The sequence below is a fragment of the Nerophis lumbriciformis genome, linkage group LG13 (assembly GCF_033978685.3).
Source record: "Nerophis lumbriciformis linkage group LG13, RoL_Nlum_v2.1, whole genome shotgun sequence".
In the NCBI taxonomy this organism is placed as follows: Eukaryota; Metazoa; Chordata; class Actinopteri; order Syngnathiformes; family Syngnathidae; genus Nerophis; species Nerophis lumbriciformis.
Window position 1 is genome coordinate 18,365,678 of NC_084560.2, and position 27,150 is coordinate 18,392,827.

The window sequence follows — 27,150 nt, forward strand, 5'->3', positions numbered from 1 at the left end:
CCAGAATTAAAACGCCAATAAACAGCACAGGAAGAAAAAGACTGAAGAAGTATCCGGATTTTACTGCTACGTCTACAGATCCATGGACGTTGGCAAGCTGGAGATGATTGGATGTTGAGTCAGGAGTTGACTGCTGTTAAACATGAGGCTCAGTAAGTAGGAGTGGCGAATGAAGATTGTGATCCCCAAGAGACTACCTACAGTATCAACTGTAAACTACAATAAACTGTAGTTAGCCAGCTGTCAACTGGCTGGTGATGGTTTTGTTAAACGTCTGACTGATTTGACGTTGTAGAGTGGGTCATTTTTACACGTGCAAGAGTCAATGTTGAAAAATAATGTATCCAATTCATCTTTAAAGTTAAGATTGTGTGTCATTGCAGACACACAAAGGTTTTCACAGTATGGGAGAGTAAGGTTTCCTTCAGAGAACATATTTCCTGGCGCATACTTAGTGGAATTTTTACTCATTCCATCCATCCATTTTCTACAGCTTGTCCCTTTGGGAATCGTGGGTGGGTGCTGGAGCCTATCTCAGCTACATTCGGGCGGAAGGCGGGGTACACCCTGGACAAGTCGCCACCTCATCTTAGGAACTAAATCCCTTTGACTGTAGAAACGACTGCAACAGTCCTGTCCTGTTGATTGTCCATCCATCCATCCATTTTCTACCGCTTGTCACTTTTTGGGGTCGCGGGGGGTGCTGGAGCCTATCTCAGCTCATTCGGGCGGAAGGTGGTGTACACCCTGGACAAGTCGCCACCTCATCGTAGGAACTAAATCCCTTTGACTGTAGAAACGACCGCAACAGTCCTGCCCTGTTGATTGTCCATCCATCCATCCATTTTCTACCGCTTGTCCCTTTTTTGGGGTCGCGGAGGGTGCTGGAGCCTATCTCAGCAGCATTCAGGCGGAAGGTGGGGTACACCCTGGACAAGTCGCTACCTCATCGTAGGAACTAAATCCCCTTGACTGTAGAAACGACTGCAACAGTCCTGCCCTGTTGATTGTCCATCCATCCATCCATTTTCTACCGCTTGTCCCTTTTTTGGGGTCGCGGAGGCTGCTGGAGCCTATCTCAGCAGCATTCAGGCGGAAGGTGGGGTACACCCTAGACAAGTCGCCACCTCATCGTAGGAACTAAATCCCTTTGACTGTTGAAACAACTGCAACAGTCCTGTCCTGTTGATTGTCCATCCATCCATCCATTTTCTACCGCTTGTCCCTTTTTTGGGGTTGCAGGGGGTGCTGGAGCCTATCTCAGCTGCATTCGGGCAGAAGGCGGGGTACACCCTGGACAAGTCGCCACCTCATCGTAGGAACTAAATCCCTTTGACTGTAGAAACGACTGCAACAGTCCTGCCCTGTTGATTGTCCATTTCTTACAATTTCCTGTGGTACTGTCACATAAAATCATTGCAGCTTTAGTGGTAGAAGAATGGCTTGGTATAACTTTTTGTGTATGTCCATTCGCGTACTTTAATTTAAGGGACAGAAGTGGACTGTAGGCCTGTTTATTAGAAAGCTGTAGACAAGTTAGCGATCAAGCCCCCACTGGACGACATAAACAGATGTGGTGGACAAATGACAGATGGTGATTCTGCATGGCTGCAGCTTTCTTCAGCATCGCACAGCAGGACTGTGCGCTATTTATGCGCTTAGAAAATAGGATTACAAGATGGAAGATGGGCCACTACTGCTGAATGTTGCAGAATGTGCGTTCTGAATTTGCTCACCTGACCGTCACTGGCTTGGCTCCTGACTTTCGTGTCCAGGTCATGGTAGGTGCTCTCCGAGCCCTCGTTTAGGTAGTAGATTAGGCGGGATGGGAAGGTGATAACATGCTCGGCTGCATGGTGTGTTGTGTTTTCAATAGCGGTTGCTGCAGTTGCCTGTTGCTTCACCGGCACTGCGTCCCTCTCAACCTTGTCCTCTGCTCTGGGAGAAACTGCATACACATACACACCTGAACCAGCTGTCATCCTCAAGTTGTGATGATAACACCAAGGCAAAAGGGGTTTGGATGTCATTGCAACCCCTGAGGACACTTCAGGGTCCAAAATGTAGCAGTATACTTGCAAGCAAATATGACTGCCGAGATTACTTTTTGCTGCAAATGATTATTACAGTAGCCATTTCATTTAGATTGTGATATGTCTCTACTGCAATTCCAAAAGTGATATATGCATGACAGTTAGCTTTAAACAGTCATAACACTTGTTTATGTTGTTTTATTGTTCAAATGCGAACAATCCGAACAAAAGATGGGATGTTGTAGTCTGCCCTCCGACACTATCATGTTAAAGTCACAGCCCATAAGGCACACTGTCCTCCCTTCTTCTGACTATCTAAATGCAGTGAGCACCTAAAATGCACGTTATTCTGAAGTCGAGCATACAGTACAGTACAGGATGCAAGTGATCACATCAAATAAAATGCAGTGGTACGTACCGGATGACGCCAGTGATGCGTGAAACCAAAGCGTGAGGATGCTGACGAGCAAAGTGGCCAGAAATATCAGATGCATGATTCATATTTGATTACTGAAATATCTCAATATCAACACAACAACATAACGTGGAGCTTGTAGCCCATGGTGGCAAGGAGGTGCCGAGCAGGCTGGAGGGGAGGGAGAGCCTTCTTCATAGGTCCGGGAGGCACTGGGCTGCTTGCTGCTTGCTGCTGCTGCAGATGATGGGAGGAGGAGGAAGAAGAGGAGGAGGAGGAGGAGGGGGGAGCGCAGTGAAGGCGGTGGCCAACCAAACAGCTACTGGAAGCCAAGCGGCAGACTCCTCCTCATTGTGCACAAAGAAGTCCTCTCTCCATGCTGAGCAGGACACATGGAGACAGTGCAAACCGGATACAGGAAGTGGTTGCGCAGAATGATTAAATGAAGGACACATAGGTGATCTGCAATGAGAGAAGGAGTATGTTTAAATGCCAACACAAGAAAAAAAAGGGGCTATAAATATATGGGTTTGTACATCAAAGCATATCATAGCAACTCACATAACATGTGGGTTGGGATTGTGAGTAGCACACATTTAGGTGAATTCATAGTGTTAGTCCAGTAGTGCATTTATCCAAACCTTGTTTTGGCGATACAGCCAAACATCTATATTGCGATATTGCAGCCTCTTACAATAACGATATACTGTGTCTCGCGATATATTATTTGACATATACAATAAATGATAATAGAACCATTTCAAAACGGGGTACAAAGGCTCCTAATTTAGCTGTTGATCAGTATGGTCACATACTGTATTGCGTCAGTTTTATTATTTTCTCAAAACTATTATGAATCAGACTTGCTAATTTACAGTTAATATCTGGTTACTTTTTGTTTCTATCTACACTTCTGTTAAAATGTACTAAGCACTTATCTTTCTGTTGTTTGGACACTTTACATTAGTTTTGGGCGATTTTCCAAACTTGGGTATTAGGCTTGGGTGGGAGCGTTACCAATGCTGATATTGATACTTAGAATTTTAAAGATTATTGATTGATTCGATTTTTGATCACAATTATAATCAGACAAAAAAACAGGATGTAACATGTGTAACAATATGTGCCCAGGGACTAATTTACTGAGTTTGTAAACAACAACAAAATGTTTTTCATTAAAAATATCGATTCAACCATTGTAGTATCAACTGACTACTGTATACATACGATAGTACACACCGTAGGAGGATATGCTAACGACTAACAGCAAGCTAGAGCTCTTAAATGTAAAATAATAGATACAAATATCGACAGTAATGATATATAGTATCATACATATACAGTATATATGATATAGATTGTATATACTGTAAATAGATATATATACAGTATACATATACTGTATGTGTATCTATACATACACATTGTTGAGTTTAGTGGAAACCCTCTGGTCCTAACACCGATATGCACCTATGCACGGCACAACCGAAGGGCCCAGATATATAATCAGTTATATACTCCAGAGTGTAATCGAAGATTGTAATCACAATGAAATTATCGTACAATGTGACAAACTGATCCAATAAAATGTTAAGAACAATGTGATGTACTGTAACCCAAGACCATGAAGGGATTTGTTTGGCTTAGAAATGTACCAACCCAGATCGAATGGTATAAAAGGATGCAGAATTAGCTATTATACAGGATTTCGTGCTTCGACAAGCCATCGGGTGGACTACAGAGAGGACTCTTGACCCGCTTGGACTAAAGAACTTTTCCAACTCTCCAAGAAGGACTAAATTCGACAACAAGAGACATTTCTCCATCTGATCTCCCCCTGCAAAGAAAGCAAAGAGGAACAAGATTCACTTCTCCATTCTGGCACCAGAGGACTGACTGCTGAATCTGCCGAAGTATTACAAGGGCGTCGCCCCCTCGAGCCACGGCTCTTGGCCGACACTGCTTCTCCTTCCTGGCTTCCTCTTCTGTGGACGCGGCGAAGCCTGGATGGGTTCTCCTGGCCCGTGACCTACCCAGCTTCTTCCAAATTAAAGAGACGCTTTTTCGGACTATTTCGGACTTTCCCCAAAGAACCTTGTACAGTAAGAAACAAATTGAACTTCCCTTTGAACTGAATTAGAGATGCATTGATTATCCATTTATTACAATTTTACAATTTTTCATTTTTAAATGTTTTCATTCATATGATTTTTGTGAACGATTTATTGACGCTGTGCAATGCTTACGCTACTGAGCCTGCAATAAAAAGCATTACAAAAACTACCAAGATTTTATCCCTTATCGTACCCTTACGTCATTGACGTAAAAAGTTAGGATTCCTGTGTGTACGACATCTATCTCTGAAAGATCGCTCCAATTCATTCCACTTAAAAATATGTCCTGAAGGGCTTTTCTATTCACAGCCCTTGAATTTAACCTAGTCAGTAACAAGAGCCAAGATTCATTAGAGGCAAGCTACCTTAAACAGCGGGATTTGGGGGTTTTGACTCGGCCTTACGAGATAGGCTTCTCTGCCGAGTCGACCACAAAAGGAAGCGGGACAGACGCTGAATCAACACAGGGTAGTTAGAACTAGGCGAATTGCCTCGCCATCCAGCTGAGTATAGCCTATGTCGGTGGAGCAGCCCGGTAAGACCGACTGCGCCGAAGAGGACAGGACCCCGTTGACGGAGAGCTGGATTTGACTCTCAAGAAGCTTGTGCGTCAATTACCGGAATCTAACAACATACATATACATATACATATATATGTATACCAGTGGGGCAGCATGGTGGATAAGGGGTTAGTGCGTCTGCCTCACAATACGAAGGTCCTGGGGTCGATCCTGCACTCGGGATCTTTCTGTGTGGAGTTTGCATGTTCTCCCCGTGACTGCGTGGGTTCCCTCCGTATACTCCGGCTTCTTCCCACCTCCAAAGACATGCACCTGGGGATAGGTTGATATGCAACACTAAATTGGCCCTTGTGTGTAAATGTGAGTGTGAATGTTGTCTGTCTATCTGTGTTGGCCCTGCGATGAGGTGGCGACTTGTCCAGGGTGTACCCCGCCCACCTCTCGAATGCAGCTGAGATAGGCTTCAGCACCCCCCGTGACCCCGAACGGGACAAGCGGTAGAAAATAGATGGATGGATGGATGGATATATGATACTAAATATCGTTACTATCAATATTTGTATCGATCAGTTTACAGTTAAGAGCCCTAAAACAACAACACATCATCAGGGTAAAAATTCCCTGTTTCAGTACGGTCTAAACCCAGATTACGTTCCCTCTTAGTGGTTAGCATATCCTCCTATGGTGTGTAGTATAGTATGTTTACAGTAGCTATTACTTGTCGTCTGGTGAAAATACTTGTAAGAAACATGTTTTTTTTGCTACCATGGAGGTGAGGACTGTTGACTTAGAAGTGACTTTGCACTGTGGAGGGACATTAGCCGCTAGCAAGAATGCTACTGTGCGTTGACGATGCGTTTGTTCACTATAATGTGTCAACAACATGCATTATCACAATAACGATAGTATTAATAGCTCTATTATCGGCCAAATATATATAATTTACATTTAAGAGCGCTAGCTCGCTATTATATTTGTGTACCACTCGTAAAATGGTAAAAATCCATTTAGTGGTACGCGAAATAATCAGTTGATTAGAATACAGTGTTTTATTTTCCTGTATTCAAACTTACTGTAGCCAAAAATATTAAATATATTTGTTAAATAAAACCTCTGCCTTGTTTTCAATTAACTACACTACAGTATTTTAATGTTGGTCCTTATGGTGGTACTTGGAGAGCCAGATTATTTTCTGAGGCGGTACCTGGTGAAAAAAGTTTGATAACCACTGATTACATCATATATTATCTATCACACAACGCTTGTGCAATACTATAAGCAAATTGACTAACTAAACAAATACATCCAGTGTTAAACACATGTCACACAGACTGTATACTGCTAGTAATGAAACCTAACAGGTTAAATTGTTACGAAATGTGCTTAATTATGTCCTACCATACATTTTCTTTCACACATTCATTGTTCCCTTTAAAATCTGACAGTAGAACATGTTCAGGACAGACAGGCGACATTGCGGAGTACCAGGTATAAGCAATTGAACTGGCAAATACTCAAGTTTGTCACCTTGGGGTCACTGATGATGGAGATATTCCAACAAGGCCGTCTGGTTGGCTGATAGCAAAAAGAAAAAAAAAAGCAAGGACACATACTGTACATTATATTAAAAGCCCTCATATCTAAGATACTATATTGTCACTGTGTTTTAAGCTTTAGCACCTCAAATGTGTGTTAATTCTAGTTTATTAACATGCCAGCAGCATTGATCACTTTAAAGCAAGAACTTAAATCTGCCTTTTTTGGTGAACACAAAAAATATTGAAATAACAACAACCTTTAGATCAGTGTTTTCAACCACACTAGTGTGCCGTGAGATACAGTCTGGTATGTCGTGGGAGATTATCTAATTTCACCTATTTGGGGTAAAAATATTTTTTGCAAACAATTAATTATAGTCTGCAAATAATGTGCCATTGTTGAGTGTTGGTGCTGTCTAGAGCTCGGCAGAGTAACAATATTATGCTCTTCCATATCAGTAGGTGGCAGCCGGTAGCTAATTGCTTTGTAGATGTCGGAACATGGTATGCCGTGATCCCAATGTGCAGACGATAGTGGGAGGCAGTATGCAGATGAAAAGGTATCTAATGCTAATACCAAAAATAAACAAAAGTTCAGTGCCCCTAAGAAAAGGCATTGAAGCTTAAGGAACAAAACTAGAAACTGAACTGGCTACAAAGTAAACAAAAACTGAATGCTGGACGATGGCAAAGACTTACAGTGTGTTGAGCAAAGACGGTGTCCACAATGTACTTCCGAACATGACATATAATTCACTTCACTTCACATGACAATCAACAATGTCCCCACAAAGAAAAAGAAAAACAACTGAAATATTCTTGATTGCTAAAACAAAGTAGATGTGGGAAATATCGCTGAAAGGAAGACATGAAAGTGCTACAGGAAAATACCAAAAAAAGAGAAAAAGCCACCAAAATAGGAGCGCAAACAAGAATTAAAACACAGGAAAACAGCAAAACAAGTCCAAATAAGTCAGGGCGTGATGTGACAGGTGGTGACAGTACACCTACTTTGAGACAAGAGCTACAGTATATTGATGCATGCTTGGTTATGGTTTAAAGTCATTTCCAACAATTGCGACAACGACTTTTTACTGTCAACTGAGTTTTGTTTTTGAATGATTTCTGCTGGTGGTGTGCCTCCGGATTTTTTCAACGCAAAAAATGTGCCTCGGCTCAAAAAAGGTTGAAAAACACCGCTTTAGATAATATGCAAAGAAAGAGCTCTGCTATATGAACAACATAGCAACTTAAATATCTCTTCTTGTTCTGTTGAGAGGCAGAATTCATAAGATGAAAGATGAAAAAAAATAGTCTGACCCAGACATATTTTATAGGATGTTTGAATAACAAAGTCAGATAGCGTCCTCTATATCAATTCCATGAAACTAATCAAATAAAATGTCTAAACTTGATAGAGAAAAGTGAATTTGGCAAAGTCAGGACAAATGGATACTTCAGCGTATCAGCATGCAGTAATGAGTTTACCCACAGAAACACACTGGAAGTCTATAAATTATATACTGACCTATGGCAGCATTTATAAATGTACCTCAACTGGAGAGTTCCCTAATATATGTAATGTAATAATAAATTAAGTAATCAAACAAGGCTAGAAGTATTTTGTATCATTTTAAATATGCTGCATGTTTAAATGTAAAATATTTTAAACCAAATATTATATAATTTTCACATGAAACTGTAATCTGGCTATGAGCAGGCTACCGATCCCCTCGTCTGTTTTGGCCACATCCATCTTCTTCTTCGCCTTCTTTTTGATGTATTACCACTTATTTCTTACTCGTTCCTGCGGTTCTCTGACTCCACAGCCTTGATAGCCTCGCACACTTTATCTCATTCAACCCTCATTTGTTCGCTGGAAAAGCCCGAAAGAAGCACCTCCTACTCCTTGGCGGTGAATTCCTATTGGGCAGAGTGTGGGATCTCAGGCTCGTGACTCATTTCAATAAGATTTGCATATTTAAATGGGGGCGTAGACAGGCCACGGCCAGCTGTAAGCCAACATGTGCGCTCAATTCCACCATGCGTGCGCACACTTTAATATTTCTGAAACTGAAATTTTCTGGATTTAAGCGTACATAATTTTTTAGTTGGAAATCCACGCAACTCTTAAAGTACCAGTAGAGTGGACAAACAAGTTGCCTCTATATTAAAGCTATTATCATATATGTCTGATTTATGACACCAAAAGACCTACAAAGTTTGCAAATAAATAGATATGTTTAAAATAGTATTAATCTCACAGAGATTCCCGAGCCATTTTGAGAGTTAGTGAGGAAGGCATGAGTCATTGATTGATTGATTGATTGATTGCACAGTACAGTACATATTCCGTACAATTGACCACTACCGGTAAATGGTAACACCCGAATAAGTTTTTCAACTTGTTTAAGTCGGGGTCCACGTTAATCAATTCATGTGATCGGTTGACATCATGGTAGGAAGCATCTTCCCTATCAACAAAAATTCTAATAAAGCAGCCTTAATGGGAACCAACAGACTTTGTGAGAACCAACAACAATTACTTGGGGAAAAAATTATGCTCGAGAACCTTTATATTTTTGAGCCCGAATACAAAGAAGATTAGCAATAAGTTTTGGAAGTCGACTGCTAAACGAATGCAGCATTATTGCGACACTGTAGCACCAGCAGCATTGCTAGGTGCTAAACATACAAACTAACCACAATAAACGAAAATAAAACAAACACTTACTGTTATATTTCCACGCTCACATAATTCCGTTTGGATGAAGATTCAATCGCAATCCTCACGAAGGGTTGAAAAAGTGAAGTGAATTATATTTGTATAGCGCTTTTTCTCTAGTGACTCAAAGCACTTTACATAGTGAAACCCAATATCTAAGCTACATTGAAACCAGTGTGGGTGGCACTGGGAGCAGGTGGGTAAAGTGTCTTGCCCAAGGACACAACGGCAGTGACTAGGATGGCGGAAGCGGGGATCGAACCTGGAACTCTCAAGTTGCTGGCACGGCCACTCTACCAACCGAGCTATACCGCCCCTGTAACTAGCGTCTTTTTTGCCATTTGCCATTTTGACCAGCCTCTCAGTCCATGGGCACATTTGTCTACTACCAGGTGAGAGATGCATGAATTATAATCTAGAATTTACTTTTAGCAAGTTTGAGACGAAGCAGAAGCAGCCGCCGGTTTAGTGTGTCAACAAGCAGCGTATACTAGCATTAACTCACTGCTATCAATGTGCTGCTAAAATAGTTTGTCTGCGTTGGCGCTTATAAAAAATATAACCCATATTTGGTTCATTCTCAGGTCACGCCATGTAAATGGAGTATTGTTGGCAGTTTCTGGATGTTTTTAGAGAGGTTATAATGGGCGCAATAGAGAACCCGCGATCGGTTGACTCATTTGTCAGCTACTTATTTACGATTTGGAATGCATAAAAAAGCCAAGCATATGTGTTCTTGACTTACATAAGAATTGTGAACGATAAACAGCACATCCCTTTCCAATATGTGCGTCTTTCCAGTATGACTGACCTGATAACATGGTCAGAGTGCAGAAGCGTTCCCACTGTGATGTCAATCTATGGAAAATGCAGAAGGTATTCGGAGCGGAATATTCAAAACTACATTTGTGACATTTTGTTAAGTTAAAGTTAAAAGTTAAGAGTACCAATGATTGTCACACACACACGAGGTGTGGCGAAATTGATGTTCAGAAGGTATTATCAGATACTTTGCGGATTGTAAGTACAATCAGATATGGTTTAATGGATACAATGAAACACAAATAAGCATATGAAGTCAACTTGTTTTTCCACTCTACTGGTACTTTATTACATAAGGCCTCCAGTCTTACTCGCTAGCATTAGCTTATAGCTAGAGATCGACATAAGTTTGTTTTCCAAGCATGGGAAGGAAGAAAGTGTGTGTGAAGGAGAGTGCTGAGAAGAATTTGCAGATTATGGTCATTGAATTAAAATATATATATACAGTCGTGGTCAAAAGTTGACATACACTTGTAAAGAACATAATGTCATGGCTGTCTTGAGTTTACAATAATTTCTACAACTGTTATTTTTTTGTGATAGAGTGATTGGAGCACATACTTGTTGGTCACAGAAAACATTCATGAAGTTTGGTTCTTTTATGAATTTATTATGGGTCTACTGAAAATGTGAGCAAATATGCTGGGTCAAAAGTATACATACAGCAATGTTAATATTTGCTTACATGTCCCTTGGCAAGTTTCACTGCAATAAGGCGCTTTTGGTAGCCATCCACAAGCTTCTGGTTGAATTTTTGACCACTCCTCTTGACAAAATTGGTGCAGTTCAGATAAATGTGTTGGTTTTCTCACGTGGACTTGTTTCTTCAGCATTGTCCACACGTTTACGTCAGGACTTTGGGAAGGCCATCCTAAAACCTTAATTCTAGCCTAATTTAGCCATTCCTTTACCACTTTTGACGTGTGTTTGAGGTCATTGTCCAGTTGGAACACCCAACTGCGCCCAAGACCCAACCTCCGGGGTGATGATTTTAGGTTGTCCTGAAGAATTTGGAGGTAATCCTCCTTTTTCATTGTCCCATTTACTCTCTGTAAAGCACCAGTTCCATTGGCTGCAAAACAGGCCCAGAGCATAATACTACCACCACCATGCTTGACGGTAGGAATGGTGTTCCTGGGATTAAAGGCCTCACCTTTTCTCCTCCAAACATATTGCTGGGTATTGTGGCCAAACAGCTAAATTTTTGTTTCATCTGACCACAAAACTTTCCTCCAGGGGGTCGTATCTTTGTCCATGTGATGTCTTATTGCAGTGAAACTTGCCAAGGTACATGTAAGCAAATATTAACATTGCTGTATGTATACTTTTGACCCAGCCGATATGGTCACATTTTTAGTAGACCCATAATAAATTCCTAAAAGAACCAAACATCATGAATGTTTTTTGTGACCTACAAATATGTGCTCCAGTCACTCTATCGCAAAAAAATAAGAGTTGTAGAAATTATTGGAGACTCAAGACATTATGTTCTTTACGAGTGTATGTAAACTTTTGACCAAGACTGTATATCAAAAACATGACCCACAGCGTTGACAACTTGGCGTAGCAATTTCAGCATATCACTGCTCTCCACCATACTAAGGCAGCCAAGATAACATAGCAACTAAATAACATAATAACTAAACGATGGACATTTATCCCCAAACCCAAGGGGGACAAGCGGTAGAAAATGGATGAATGGATGGGTGGATTTTTTAAGTAGGAAAGGGCAATAAAAATTGGATTTATTATTAATGTCATTATTAATTAAACAATTTATGAGGCATACTAGATACCACCAACACCACTAGTTGCTTTAAAATGTATGTGAACGAAATAATTTTGTCAAATATATTTTAAAAAAAATGCTTGTTGTCAGGATCAGGGACAGTTAAAGTATTTATCCACAAGTACAAAATACATACAATCTTCTTATGGCCGTCAGCCATGTATATTGTTTACATTTGATTGGAACACCTGACATAGTATAAGTTCCAAGTGGCAAATGTTCTGTTTCTGATCTCAAATGCAGCAAGAGAGGCAGCATTAACAGGTTATTCGTGTTCACGTCTGAAGATGAGAATCATAGAAGGCCGTTTGACTTTAAACATCCAAGAGCCCGAGAATTCCAGCAACAGACAAGCAAATTTGAAAGAAATGTGCTTGTCTATTGCTGGTGTGAAACCATGGAATTCTCTAAAGAAAGACTTAAAAATTTGCAAGAATATTTTTTAATTTAAAAAGAGTTATGACGGAGGCAGATAATTACATATATCCATATTTAAGTGTTACTTCTTTATTTTCATAGTCATATTACAAAACAGCTAGTGTTCTTCCAGTTGTTCTCTTTTGGTTGTCTGCAAGTACTGTGTGTGTCAACCTTGAAGCTGTGGTATGCAGGGAGAAGCTATAACTCCTTTTCCTTATCTGTTCCTGTGTCCAGCTGAGGAGGACAATGGGCATGTGATCGGGCTGGAAGGAGGGACAACGAGGATGGGAGCGAGAAACACATATAGAAGAGAAGGTTTCCGTATTTTAGATTAGACCAACTTAGCTGCGCAATTGAATGTGTTGTCCTGGGCTGGTCTCTTCAAAGCTTTGAAAATAAATGACAAAATACCTATTCTGTCTGGTGGTCAAATTGAACTCAGCTAATGTGTCATCAAAAGAACTTGGGAGCAGCCAGCACAACTTAATTTCTCTGGTAGGAAGATCTGCTGGAACGCAACAGTTACAAAAAGAGACAACTGGCATTACATCAAACTGATTTTTGATTTTGATTGGACGTGTCATTGTGAAAATGCTTAAACAAAAATTAAAAAGTATGTTGGAGTTCGGGTGTTGGTGGAGGGAACAGTGATAAATCTAAAATAATTTGTGTTAAAAAAGGGGGCAGATAAATATAAGAATATTATTCTTCCATCTGCTCCTTTCTGATCATGGAAATGTATAAGAAAACAAAAAACAATGAAAGTGTGAACTGTATGTGGCTTGTATATCTGCATTTTCATGAAAGGAATACAAAGAAATGATGATGATGATCCATTCATTTTCTACAGCTTGTTATTCTCAGGGTCGTGGGGATGGCTGCATGCATAGGCGCCGATCTACATTTCTGCCAGTGGGTGCTCGGTGTGTGTGTGTGTGTGTGTGTATTAGTGTTGTCCCAATATCAAAAGTATTTTGGTACTTTTCGGTACTTTTGTAAATAAAGGGGACCACAAAAAAATTCATTATTGGCTTTATTTTAACAAAAGAAAATCTAAGGGTACATTAAACATGTTTCTTATTGCAATTTTGTCCTTAAATAAAATAGTGAACATACAAGACAACTTGTCTTTTAGTAGTAAGTAAACAAACAAAGACTCCTAATTAGTCTGCTGACATATGCAATAACATATTGTGTCATTTGTCATTCTATTATTTTGTCAAACTTATTAAGGACAAGTGGTAGAAAATGAATTATTAATCTACTTGTTCATTTACTGTTAATATCTGCTTACTTTCTGTTTCAACATGTTCTATATACACTTCTGTTAAAATGTAATAATCACTTATTCTTCTTTACATTAGTTTTGGATGATACCACAAATTTGGGTATCAGTCCGATACCAAGTAGTTACAGAATCATACATTGGTCATATTCAAAGTCCTCATGTGTCCAGGGACATATTTCCTGAGTTTATGAACATAATATACATTTTAAAAAAAACGAAAGAAGATTTTGTGATGTTAAAAAATATCGATGTAATCATAGTAGTATCGACTAGATACGCTATAGTACATGGTATCATTACAACGGCACCGTGTCCCCCCCCCTCTCAGTGAGCTGTGGAGTCCCCCAAGGCAGTATATTGGGGCCTTTACTGTTCCTAGTATACATAAACGACTTGTCATCGGCATGCGACTGTGAATTGTTCTTGTTTGCGGATGACTCGGCCCTGCTGGTATCAGACAAGGACAAGTCACAGGTGGAGAAAATCCTCAGTGCTGAACTCTGTAGAACTTGCACCTGGCTCGCTGACAACAAGCTATCCATACACTTGGGTAAAACGGAATCCATCCTATTTGGGTCCCACATCAACCTTAAGAAAGTCAATGACTTCACTATAAAAGTGGGTGACATTGTTATCACCAGGAAGGATGAGGTCACCTACCTAGGTTCCATTCTAGAGGCTAATCTTTCCTGTGATAAAATGGCAACCAAGGTAATCAAAAAGGTCAACCAACGAACGAGATTTCTATATAGAATCTCCTCTCTGGTCAACAAAAGCACCATGAGGATTCTAGCGGGAACTCTCGTTCAACCCTTTTTCGATTACGCATGCACCTCCTGGTACCCTAGCACCTCCAAAACCCTCAAATCTAGACTCCAAACATCCCAGAACAAGCTAGTCAGATTACTTCTAGACCTCCACCCCAGATCCCACCTCACTCCTACCCACTTCTCCAAGGTGGGCTGGCTCAGGGTGGAGGACAGAGTAAAACAACTTGCACTGAGCCTAGTCTATAAAATCCGCTACACCTCCCTGATACTGAAATACATGTCAAACTACTTCCTTAACGTAAATGACCACCATAACCACAACACCAGGGGAGCGCTACTAACCACGTTAAACCCAGATTCCGATCTAACAAAGGTCTTAACTCATTCTCTTTCTATGCCACATCAATGTGGAATGCGCTCCCAACAGGTATAAAAGAAAGGGCATCTCTATCCTCCTTCAAAACCGCAATAAAAGTACACTTCCAGGCAACTTCAACCCTAAACTAACACCCTCCCCGGATTGTTAATAATCAAATGTAAACAATCAAATGTAGATACTTTTCTTATGCCTTCTGATCTTTCTCTCTCTCTATGTCCACTACTTGCTGTACATATCCTACCAAGTCAGACCTACACTTATTCAATATCCATTTCTCTGTTCTCAATTGTTGATGACTGATGATAACAACCAAACCTAACCCCCCCACTCCACACCCCGAATTGTAAATAATGTAAATAATTAAATGTATACACCCTGATGATTATCTTGTGTGATGACTGTATTATGATGATAGTATATATGATAGTATATATCTGTATCATGAATCAATTTAAGTGGACCCCGACTTAAACAAGTTGAAAAACTTATTCGGGTGTTACCATTTAGTGGTCAATTGTACGGAATATGTACTTCACTGTGCAACCTACTAATAAAAGTCTCAATCAATACAGTGGATGTTAGGTGTCGATCCACCAATGGCGTCTGTTTATAGTATAGCGTCCCGGAAGAGTTGCTGCTGCAGGGAGTTCTGGGAATTTGTTCTGTTGTGTTGCGGTGCAAATATTCTTCCAAAATGTGTTTGTCGTTGTTGTTTAGTGTGGTTTCACTATATGGCAAATGTTTATGACAGTGTTGGCATTGTTCTTACTGCCACCCTGAGTGTGACATGTATGGCTGTTGAGTAAGTATGCCCTTCATTCTCTCGTATGCAGTGTGTTTTAAGTCAAGATGATTGTGTCATTAGTTCATTATCGGGTACAATGAAATCTTGGATAGGTTTGGTTAATTTTAGACTATATGATTAGGGACTTTTTTATTATGTAAAACGGAACAAACTCAGTCACAAAACTATCAACAGCAAGATTGATTTTTCAAAAATGACTATAATGATTGAAAGTTGCCATGGTAAATGGTAAATGAGTTTTATTTGTATAGCGCTTTTCTACCTTCAAGGTACTCAAAGCGCTTTGACACTATTTCCACATTCACACACATTCACACACTGATGGCGGAAGCTGCCATGCAAGGCCCTAACCACGACCCGACAGGAGCAAGGGTGAAGTGTCTTGCTCAAGGACACAACGGACGTGATGAGGTTGGTAGAAGGCTGGGGATTGAACCAGGAACCCTTAGGTTGCTGCCACGGCCACTCTCCCAACTGCGTCACGCCATCAATCCCACGTGGGTGCTCGGCATTGGGGATCGGCCCCTAAGGCTGCATGGAGCCGATCCCAGCTGCATTCGGGCGGAAAGCATGCAGGGTACACCCTGGACCTTTTTTTTTTTTTTTACATGAACTTATCAACTAAATCAAGACTGTATTAATCATAAATGCACATTTTTCATGCATTTATTTTAGACTGTGTGCAACTCACTTTTTGACACTCAGCAGAAAAGGTCCCAAAAAGTAAATATTGTGCACTCAATGCTTCTTATGCACAATTGGGTCCATGAGTCTGCTACCAAGACACGTGTCATTGTCTTAAAGGGCAACATGCTAAATGGGGATTTATCATTGTTACTGCTTGCATATTTGCTTGCATATTGCATACTGCTTGCATATTTATGACAGTGTTAGCAATGTTCATACTGCCACCCTTAGTGTGACATGTATGGCTGTTGACTAAGTATGGCCTTCATTCGCTCGTATGCAGTGTGATTTAAGTCAAGATGATTGTGTCATTAGTTCATTATCGGTACAATAAAATCTTGGATAGGTTTGGTTAATTTTAGACTATATGATTTGGGACTTTTTTATTATGTAAAACGGAACAAACTCAATCACAAAATTATCAACCACAAGATTGATTTTTCAAAAATGACTATAAAGATTGAAAGTTGCCATGGTAAATGGTAAATGGGTTACACTTGTATAGCGCTTTTCTACCTTCAAGGTACTCAAAGTGCTTTGACACTATTTCCACATTCACCCATTCAGACACTGATGGCGGAAGCTGCCATGCAAGGCCCTAACCACGATCCATCAGGAGCAACGGTGAAGTGTCTTGCACAAGGACATAACGGATGTGACGAGGTTGGTAGAAGGCTGGGGATTGAACCAGGAACCCTTAGGTTGCTGCCACGGCCACTCTCCCAACTGCGTCACGCCATCAATCCCACGTGGGTTTTTGGCATCGGGGATCGGCGCCTATGGCTGCATGGAGCCAATCCCAGCTGCAAAATGTGCATAAATGCACATTTTTCATGCATTTATTTTAGACCAGTGGTTCTTAACCTTGTTGGAGGTACCGACCCCCACCAGTTTCATATGCGCATTCACCGAACCCTTCTTTAGTGAAAATATATATATATATTTTTTTCAAATTCAAGACAAATGTATATGTTTTTGGTAACACTTTAGTATGGGGAACATATTCTGAGTAACAAAGACTTAATTTAGAGTTTTTTGGACACTAGGGGAACATATTCTAAGTAACAAAGACTTAATTTAGAGTTATTTGGTTAGGGTTAGGGCCAGAGTTAGAGGGTTAGGGTTATAATAAGGCCATGCCGAATAAGGCATTAATAAGTACTTAATAATGACTAGTTAAGAGCCAATATGTTACTAATTTGCACGTTAATAAGCAACTAATTAATGGTGAATATGCTCCCCATACTAAAGTGTTACCATGTTTTTTTACTGGTGTATAAAATGAACCATGCATGAGCATCACCTTGTTCAAAGAAGAAAACCAACACAGTGCATAAACTCACAACAAAATACCATACTTGCCAACCCTCCCGGATTTTCCGGGAGACTCCCGAAACTCTCTCGAAAACCTCCCGGAACAAATTTTCTCCCGAAAATCTCCCGAAATTCAGGCCGAGCTGGAGGCCACGCCCCCTCCAGCTCCATGCGGACCTGAGTCCGCTTTCCCACGAAATAAACAGTGTGCCTGCCCAATCACATTATAACTGTAGAATGATCGAGGGCGAGTTCTTGGTTTCTTATGTGGGTTTATTGTTAGGCAGTTTCATTAACGTCCTCCCAGCGCGGTAACAACACAACAGCAGCAGTCACGTTTTTTGTCTACCGTAAAGCAGTTCATCTGCCGTAAACAGCAATGTTGTGACACTCTTAAACAGGACAATACTGCCATCTATAACATCAATAATATATACGGCTTTTAGAGAGTGCAGTGCACAACTGCGCACACAACAAGGAGACGAAGCAGAAGAACGAGGAAGATACAGCCATGGCGACGCCGACAACGAGTAAGATGAAGAAATACGCTTTGTTGCACCTTTCCTGCCTGAGTCTGGCGATTAGTTCCAAATCTTGCTTTATTGATTGCTTGCACACAGCCAATCCAACACAAAACAAACTAGTCCCCGCCCGCACTCACGCTACCGCTCCCTTTCTTCTCTCGCCTACACACTCACTGACGTCACTCACCTCACATGCTCACCTATTAAAGGGCCACACACACACATACGCTGCTCTCATAACAGCTTGAAAGTTCCAAGCCGCAGCTGCGAATGGACTTGGATAGCCTCCGGGAAGAAGTAGTGGACTACCAAGTGCTTGGCACTGAAGATCTTCCTCAGGAAGCAAAGATTGACCGGTTTTGGGCCATGCTAGGGAGAGATGGAAGATTCCAGACTCTAATGCATTTGATGAAAGCACTTTTGTGCGTGCCACACATCAATGCATCATCAGAGAGGGTGTTCAGCATGGTTAGAAAAATAGTGACAGAGAATAGAACAAGGATGGACAATTCAACCCTTAACTCAACAATGAGTAGATGAGTGTTATGTGTGTGTATGTGTGTAAATAAATGAACACTGAAATTCAAGTATTTCTTTTATTTATATATATATATATATATACATATATATATATATATATATATATATATATATATATATATATATATATATATATATATATATATATATATATATATAGCTAGAATTCACTGAAAGTCAAGTATTTCTTAGATATATATATAGATAGATAGATAGATAGATAGATAGATAGATAGATAGATAGATAGATAGATAGATAGATGTATCATACTTGCCAACCCTCCCGGATTTTCCGGGAGACTCCCGAAATTCAGCGCCTCTCCCGAAAACCTCCCGGGACAAATTTTCTCCCGAAAATCTCCCGAAATTCAGGCGGACTCAGGTCCATGAGGACCTGAGTCCGCTAACCCACAATATAAACAGCATACCTGCCCAATCACGTTATAACTGTAGAATGATGGAGGGCGAGTTCTTGGTTTCTTATGTGGGTTTATTGTTAGGCAGTTTCATTAACGTCCTCCCAGCGCGGCAACAACACACAACAACAGCAGTCACGTTTTTGTATACCGTAAAGCAGTTCGTCTGCCATAAACAGCAATGTTTTGACACTCTTAAACAGGACAATACTGCCATCTAGTGCATTTGATGAAAGCACTTTTGTGCGTGCCACACATCAATTTATCATCAGAGAGGTTCAGCATGGTTAGAAAAATAGTGACAGAGAATAGAACAAGGATGGACAATTCAACCCTTAACTCAACAATGAGTAGATGAGTGTTATGTGTGTGTATATGTGTAAATAAATGAACACTGAAATTCAAGTATTTATTTTATATATATATATATATATATATATATATATATATATATATATATATATATATATATATATAAATAAAATATACACATATGTATACGTATATATATATATATATATATATATAATAAAATACATATATATATATACGTATATATATGTATGTATATAGCTAGAATTCACTGAACGTCAAGTATTTCTTATATATATATGAAATACTTGACTTGGTGAATTCTAGCTGTAAATATACTCCTCCCCTTTTAGCCACGCCCCCAACCACGCCCCCATCCCATCCCACCCCGACCACGCCCACCCCCCTCCCCCCACCTCCCGAAATCGGAGGTCTCAAGGTTGGCAAGTATGATATACAGGTAAAAGCCAGTAAATTAGAATATTTTGAAAAACTTGATTTATTTCAGTAATTGCATTCAAAAGGTGTAACTTGTACATTATATTTATTCATTGCACACAGACTGATGCATTCAAATGTTTATTTCATTTAATTTTGATGATTTGAAGTGGCAACAAATGAAAATCCAAAATTCCGTGTGTCACAAAATTAGAATATTACTTAAGGCTAATACAAAAAAGGGATTTTGACACTCTGTTTCCTGGATCTCAGGAAACAGAGTGGACCGACACCAGCAGATGACATGGCACCCCAAACCATCACTGATGGTGGAAACTTTACACTAGACTTCAGGCAACGTGGATCCTGTGCCTCTCCTGTCTTCCTCCAGACTCTGGGACCTCGATTTCCAAAGGAAATGCAAAATTTGCATGGTTGGGTGATGGTTTGGAGTGCCATGTCATCTGCTGGTGTCGGTCCACTCTGTTTCCTGAGATCCAGGGTCAACGCAGCCGTCTACCAGCAAGTTTTAGAGCACTTCATGCTTCCTGCTGCTGACCTGCTCTATGGAGATGGAGATTTCAAGTTCCAACAGGACTTGGCGCCTGCACACAGCACAAAATCTACCCGTGCCTGGTTTACGGACGATGGTATTTCTGTTCTAAATTGGCCCGCCAACTCCCCTGACCTTAGCCCCATAGAAAATCTGTGGGGTATTGTGAAAAGGAAGATGCAGAATGCCAGACCCAAAAACGCAGAAGAGTTGAAGGCCACTATCAGAGCAACCTGGGCTCTCATAACACCTGAGCAGTGCCAGACACTCATCGACTCCATGCCACGCCGCATTAACGCAGTAATTGAGGCAAAAGGAGCTCCAACCAAGTATTGAGTATTGTACATGCTCATATTTTTCATTTTCATACTTTTCAGTTGGCCAACATTTCTAAAAATCCCTTTTTTGTATTAGCCTTAAGTAATATTCTAATTTTGTGACACACGGAATTTTGGATTTTCATTTGTTGCCACTTCAAATCATCAAAATTAAATGAAATAAACATTTGAATGCATCAGTCTGTGTGCAATGAATAAATATAATGTACAAGTTACACCTTTTGAATACAATTACTGAAATAAATGAAGTTTTTCAAAATATTCTAATTTACTGGCTTTTACCTGTATATATATATATATATATATATATATATATATATATATATATGAAATACTTGACTTGGTGAATTCTAGCTGTAAATATACTCCTCCCCTCTTAACCGCGCCCCTAACCACGCCCCCGCCCCAACCACACCCGCCGCCCCACCCCCACCACGCCCATCCCACCCCCCTCCCCCAACCTCCCGAAATCGGAGGTCTCAAGGTTGGCAAGTATGAAATTACACACCTGCAAATCAGTGTGACTTCTGCTGTTGTCGTATCCGTAATACGCCGATAGGGAGAAGTTTTTATTTACACGATGAGTCGGGTGTGTCTTGACCTCCGCCGAACCCCTAGGGTTCGATCGAACCCAGGTTAATAACCACTGTTTTAGATTATATGCGACTCACTTTTTGACACTCAGCAGAAAAAGTCCCAAAAAGTAAATATTGTGCACTCAATGCTTCTTATGCACAATTGGGTCCATGAGTCTGCTACCAAGACACGTGTCATTGTCTTAAAGGGCAACATGCTAAATGGGGATTTATCATTGTCACTGCTTGCATACATTTGGCCATAATATTACAGGGTGTGATCAGAACATCTGCAACATTCAGGCCCTGTGTGTTTATTGAGAGAGGGTCGCGGCTGTGAGAAGCAGCCACAGCTCCAATGAATGAACGCATTCTTGTCAGTGAGGGTGACCAATAACAAGTTTGCTACCCACCGCGGTGTGTGTGTGACGCGTCAGCCGCGGGGACGCGCCCACCACACACAACCCGGCGCGCTGAAAGCCGACAAAGTTTAGTTTGGATGTACTCACGGAAAGACTGCACACGGGATTTTGCGAGGGGGGAACGTTAACGGACAAGGTTTGGAATAACGTAACCAAAGGGCGATCAGTGTCTCTGTGTTTGGGTGTGAAAAAAACGTCCATGTGCTGCTTCGGTGCTCGGTAAGATCTACTTTAAGATTAGTTTATTTCAAAGGGGAGTTTTGAACTCCTAAAAGTAATAATAAAGAGTATACTGTATGTATTTTGTACTCATCTGTTTTATACGAACAGTAAACATACTTCTGGTTTATACAATATGTGTGTAACAGTCATTTGTATGTTTAGTTAAGCATATATTATATTACATTTTCAAAAAGATCATAAACACATCAACATATATGATTTTTGAAAGTTAAGTAATTGCATTCAAATGATCACTTACATGCATTATATTTCTTGTATCATATTATTTCTAAAAAAATGGAATGGATCATGCAAAAAAATCAAACAATGTACTAATATGATCCACTTCAAGAAACTATTCAAATTTAAAGTGTTTACAAAGTACAAAGAAGAAGAACCATGATAAACATTCTGAATGTATTTAATCCATCCATTCATTTTCAAGATAATCTTATTTATCGCACCATTTGAAATATAACTTACTTATTATTTATTTTTATTGTTATTACTTATGGAGTATATTGTGAATACATTGAGAGCAGGAAGTGAACAAAAATTTTAGCAACTGCTATGTAAAGGAAAAGGGGTAGGATTAAATAAACTCTGCTTATTCCTACTCCTTTTCGAACATGTTGAATACAGAAACTGGAAATTGTGATGTATCTGTTGTATGCATGCATGTTCAAACTCAAACAAAAAAAAATCTACAAAATCACGTTTTCCAAATATATGTGCCAAATTATATTATTCTTCACATTGTGTAGCACAATGACAATGATATTCTAACACAATCAGAAGCATATTAATGATTTTATTAGTGCTGTTAAATTATCAAATTTTTAAATAAGGTTAATCACACTTTTGAATTTGGATCAATCTTCACAGGTTGCTTGCATAATCACTTAAAAAAAGAGGAAATTAAAAAAAAAAAGTTTTTCTTTATTTGCTCAAAACTTGGTAAGTTTGATCTAATATCTTATTGACGTGTATTTTGAAGTGAAATTTGCTAGTGAGCACACCAGTCAGAGTCTCCTCACTCTTCTTTGCATTGACCTGATTACTGACCATATCATTTGTATTTTTTTGTCTCCACCGACCATATACTACGCTTTCTTTCAGGTAACCATCTACAGTTAAGGTAAAGGAGCATGAGCCCTCAAAATAAATTACGTGATTAATATATACATGATTAATGCAACAATTTTTGCATGGATAATACGACAATAAGGGACAAGCAGTAGAAAATGGATGGATGGATGGATACTGTACATGATTAATGTGACAATTTTTTGTGATTATTTCAATGAGTTAAGCATTTATTTATTTATTTTTTCAAATTTTTATACATACTTAAACCATGTTGGCTTATACCTGTCAACATCTACATTTAAAAAATGTCCAGGGGGGATTGGGGGGGGGGGCTATATAAATAAACTCTGATTGATTGATTGATAAAAAAAATAGGGGACATTTCCAGGATAATAGGGAAAACTAAGGGAATTGTATGGGCTACAGTAGTGGTTCTCAACCTTTTTTCAGTGATGTACCCCCTGTGAATTTTTATTTTATTTTAAGTACCCCCTAATCAAAGCAAAGCATTTTTGGTTGAAAAAAAGAGAAAAAGAAGTAAAATACAGCACTATGTCATCAGTTTCTGATTTATTAAATTGTATAACAGTGCAAAATATTGCTTAATTGCAGTGGTCTTTCTTGAACTATTCGGAAAAAAAGATAGGTTTTTATTTATAATTACAAAGGATTTTTGAATTGTTGCTATTTTTAGAATATTAAAAAAAAATCTCACGTACCCCTTGGCATACGTTCAAGTACCCCCAGGGGTACTCGTACCCCCATTTGAGAACCACTGGGCTACAAGGTGTGTTACCCAGATGTTGATCAAGTATTGCTGGGAGGACAGGGAGCTATGCTGCTCTGACAGTATCGGAGAGGATTATTTTCTTCTTTCATTGAAGTTACAATCCTTAAAACAGGAGGGTCTGCTGCTTTTTGTCCACACAGTGTAGGTTTAATTCTCAAGCGGGGCCCCCAACATGCGACCATTGGAGATGTCCAGTGTCAGTCCCAAGCCCAGACAAATGGAAGAGTTGCGTCAGAAAGGGCCTCTGGGGTAAAAAAAACAAAAAACAAAAAAACCCTAAGCCAAATCACTCATGCGATTGACTCGCTGTGGCGGCCCCTGACAGGAAAAGCCGAAGGACAAATATATATTAATATATAGTGAGGTAATAATTAGACGTCATGTTAACTGTTCTTAGTCAAAAGTGACAAGAGTTCAAAAGCAGTACCCATGAGTGTATCAGTATCGATTTTAAAACAAACAACCCATTGTCTATTTTAAATTGTTTCCCACAGCTCACATTAAAATCATGTTTCTATCTAACTTAAGAATGCAAGAGAAATGATGACTTTTCACCCTGGTAGCTTGTTGATGATATTGACTGCAGTGGAAAATGAAGTTCCACAACAATTATTGTCTTCCTTTCTCAAGGTTCCTTAACCGTGCACAAAGTGAATCATACCCTTGTGGTTTTTCCCGCCTCGTCTGTCAACCATGGTCTCACTTGCCACACAGTTGACCCAAATGGATCTTCACATTATGTTCCAGGGCACACCCAACACTAACTTCAACACAGGAACTGAATGAGCCACGAGAAGAGGAGTCGTGGGCCAATTGTGAGGGTATAAGGCAGGAGGTATGTTATTCTTTACATAAACTTCTTAAAGGGACAGCTCGATCACATACTATCAAATTTGCCCTGCAGGTAACCTCAACGCAGTGATGGCAGACTCCGGAGAGGACTATGGAAACTACAGCTATGACTACATGGAGTACGGTGACATGGAAGAACTTCAAGTAGACCACAAGCAAGGAGAGGCGATGCACATTATATCAGTGATCATCTATGTTGTTTCGTTTGTGCTGGGCCTGATTGGAAACGGAATTGTCATTTGGGTGACGGGATGCAAGAGCAAAAGGACTGTTAACAGCATTTGGCTGCTCAATTTGGCATTAGCTGACTTTGTCTTCGTACTCTTCCTCCCCTTCTACATCGATTACATCCTGCGGGACTTCCACTGGGACTTTGGTGTGGCCATGTGCAAGATTAATTCCTTTGTGTCGGTGATGAACATGTACGCGAGTGTTCTGTTCCTTACAGTGCTCAGTATTGACAGATACGTGTCGCTGGTCCATCACAACTGGTCTCAAAGGTGTCGAACTGTAGCGAGAGCCTGGATGGTAAGTGTCGGCGTGTGGGCTATAGCTGCCGCCATGAGCTGCCCTGCGCTCATCTTTCGGGATACAGTGCGCTTACATAACAAAGTGGTATGCTTTAACAATTTCCATGCAAAGGATGAACGCTCAGCAGCTGTGAGTCACATTCTGATAGTCTCCATCCGTACCACAGTGGGCTTCCTCCTGCCGTTCTCTGCTATATGTGTGACCAGCATCCTTCTGACCGTGAGAGTCACTCAATCTCAAGGCTCCGTTCGTCTGTCTAGCTTCACTAAAACAGTCTCCGCCATGATCCTGGCCTTCTTTTTATGCTGGGCTCCTTTTCACATATTTAGCCTGATGGAGCTATCTATACATTCCTCACTCTATCTACATAACGTACTTAAAATGGGATTTCCTCTGGCCACCAGCTTAGGCTTTTTCAACAGCTGCATTAACCCGCTGCTCTATATGCTGCTGGGAAAAAAGGTCCGTCACATTCTGAAACGTGCATGCCTGGACATAACTAAAAGCTCCCTGAGAGAACTCAGCCAATCTGTCTCGGCCACTGAGATAGAGTCTCTGCCAGGGGCCCCTCAGGACTACAACAGTGCACCAGAGGAACCTGTGGCGTCATCAACTCTGTGATTGTTGTTGGAGACATCAAAAAGACAGGCTATTATCACCTTCCAACCATTACCATTCCATCTGAGTTAGGTGTTTTCCTACTCTATGTAATTTGGAGGTATTTGTGTCTTCAAACAACAAATCCTCTCTTTCAGTACAAATAAACTCTATGGACTATCTTTACATTGGGTTTTACAATTGTCAAACACAGATGAGACATTAGTGATGGGATCGGCAGTTCTTTTGACTGTACTGAATCACTAGAATCAGTTCCTTAAATTGAGTCGTTCAAAAAATGTGTTCACCAAATCCCCCCCCCAAAAAAATAGGGGGGGGGGGGGGGGGGGGCGTGCGTAGTACAGTACAGTGCAGACATTCGCGGGAGAAGCAGCAAATAGGGTGAACGCGAGTCCCTACACAGCTCTGTGCATGCAGTACACCAGGCAGTGAGTGACTGACAGCACCACAGTCAGCACAGTTCAGTACGTGAACCTGAATCACTTCTGCAGCAGCAGTTTTGTGTGCAGGTCGGCGAATCATGAGTCAGTCAGTAACAGCTTCCCCAGCGGCAGATCTCGGTGTGTGTCAGTTCGCGAACGACACAAGCCCTCAGCACCCAATGAACGACGCGCACAGTGACTGAACAAGAGCCTCAATGTGACGTCCTCCTCCGCGACACAGTCAGTTCTCTGTGTCAGTAGGTTCGCGAGTCCTAATTCTGTCGTTCACGGAGTGATTCATGTCGTTAATCCGCAGTGAACGAATTGTTCGCTCAGTCCCTCCCCCCGCCCCCATGATGAGTAGCTGGCTGCGTCGTTCGCCGACGTCGAGGGTTCAGTGAGTCACAGAATGCGCCAGTTCCACTCATACCGGCATGGTCGCGGCGGAGCTCAACTGAACTGAGAAAGGAACGAATCAGTTCATGAAGTGATTCGGTTCAGTACGTTCACTCAAAAGATTCGTTCGTTCGAACGAATCGTTCGCGAACGACACAACATTACGAGACATTCGAAGGAGTATTAAAATGAAAAAAGTTTGTCTCTTGAGATCTGCCCTATCTTAAAGAATACCTTTTATGCAAAACCAACTTTTTTTTACAGTACCTGTTGATACCTGTTTTTTGTATTTGGGATCTCCATAAGTGCCGGAAATTCGAAATCTAAACATGGCGGCATGGGGGATATATTTACAAAACAATCTTGCTTTCTTCAAAACTTGCTCTAAATGGGTCTTTGGAATTTGAGACTTTAGTGACATATTTTGCCTTAGTTACGTCAGCAGTTATCTACATATATGGCAGAGGTTTACGCGAAGAGCTTTGCGCGAGT

General features: G+C 40.5%; 2 protein-coding genes across 7 annotated transcripts in view; one reads left to right on the forward strand and one right to left on the reverse strand.

The window, feature by feature from the left end:
* The window catches only part of adam23b (ADAM metallopeptidase domain 23b), a 117,735-nt gene that overhangs the window by 67,677 nt on the left and 22,908 nt on the right, over positions 1–27,150 (reverse strand). For all 5 annotated transcript variants that reach the window (XM_061971566.1, XM_061971567.1, XM_061971568.1 and 2 more), the window contains 2 exons: positions 2,452–2,910; positions 1,737–1,948 (listed from right to left, as the gene is read on the reverse strand). In XM_061971566.1, the coding sequence (XP_061827550.1) occupies positions 1,737–1,948; positions 2,452–2,527 (288 nt within the window). In that variant the 5' untranslated portion in view covers positions 2,528–2,910. The remainder of the gene's footprint in view (positions 1–1,736; positions 1,949–2,451; positions 2,911–27,150) is intronic.
* On the forward strand, positions 4,347–26,001 carry cmklr2 (chemerin chemokine-like receptor 2). Of its 2 annotated transcripts, none has more exons than XM_061971563.1 (3): positions 4,347–4,550; positions 24,587–24,674; positions 24,744–26,001. In XM_061971563.1, exon 3 carries the CDS (start codon positions 24,761–24,763, stop codon positions 25,841–25,843), a length of 1,083 nt encoding a protein of 360 aa, XP_061827547.1. In that variant the 5' UTR covers positions 4,347–4,550; positions 24,587–24,674; positions 24,744–24,760; the 3' UTR covers positions 25,844–26,001. The 2 variants fall into 2 exon arrangements, with proteins under 2 accessions (XP_061827547.1, XP_061827546.1); XM_061971562.1 differs by lacking the exon at positions 4,347–4,550 and adding an exon at positions 21,821–21,957.

What these genes read in the sequence shown, in the direction of transcription:
- cmklr2 (XM_061971563.1), top strand. Translation starts at nt 24,761, where the DNA reads ATGGCAGACTCCGGAGAGGACTATGGAAACTACAGCTATGACTACATG.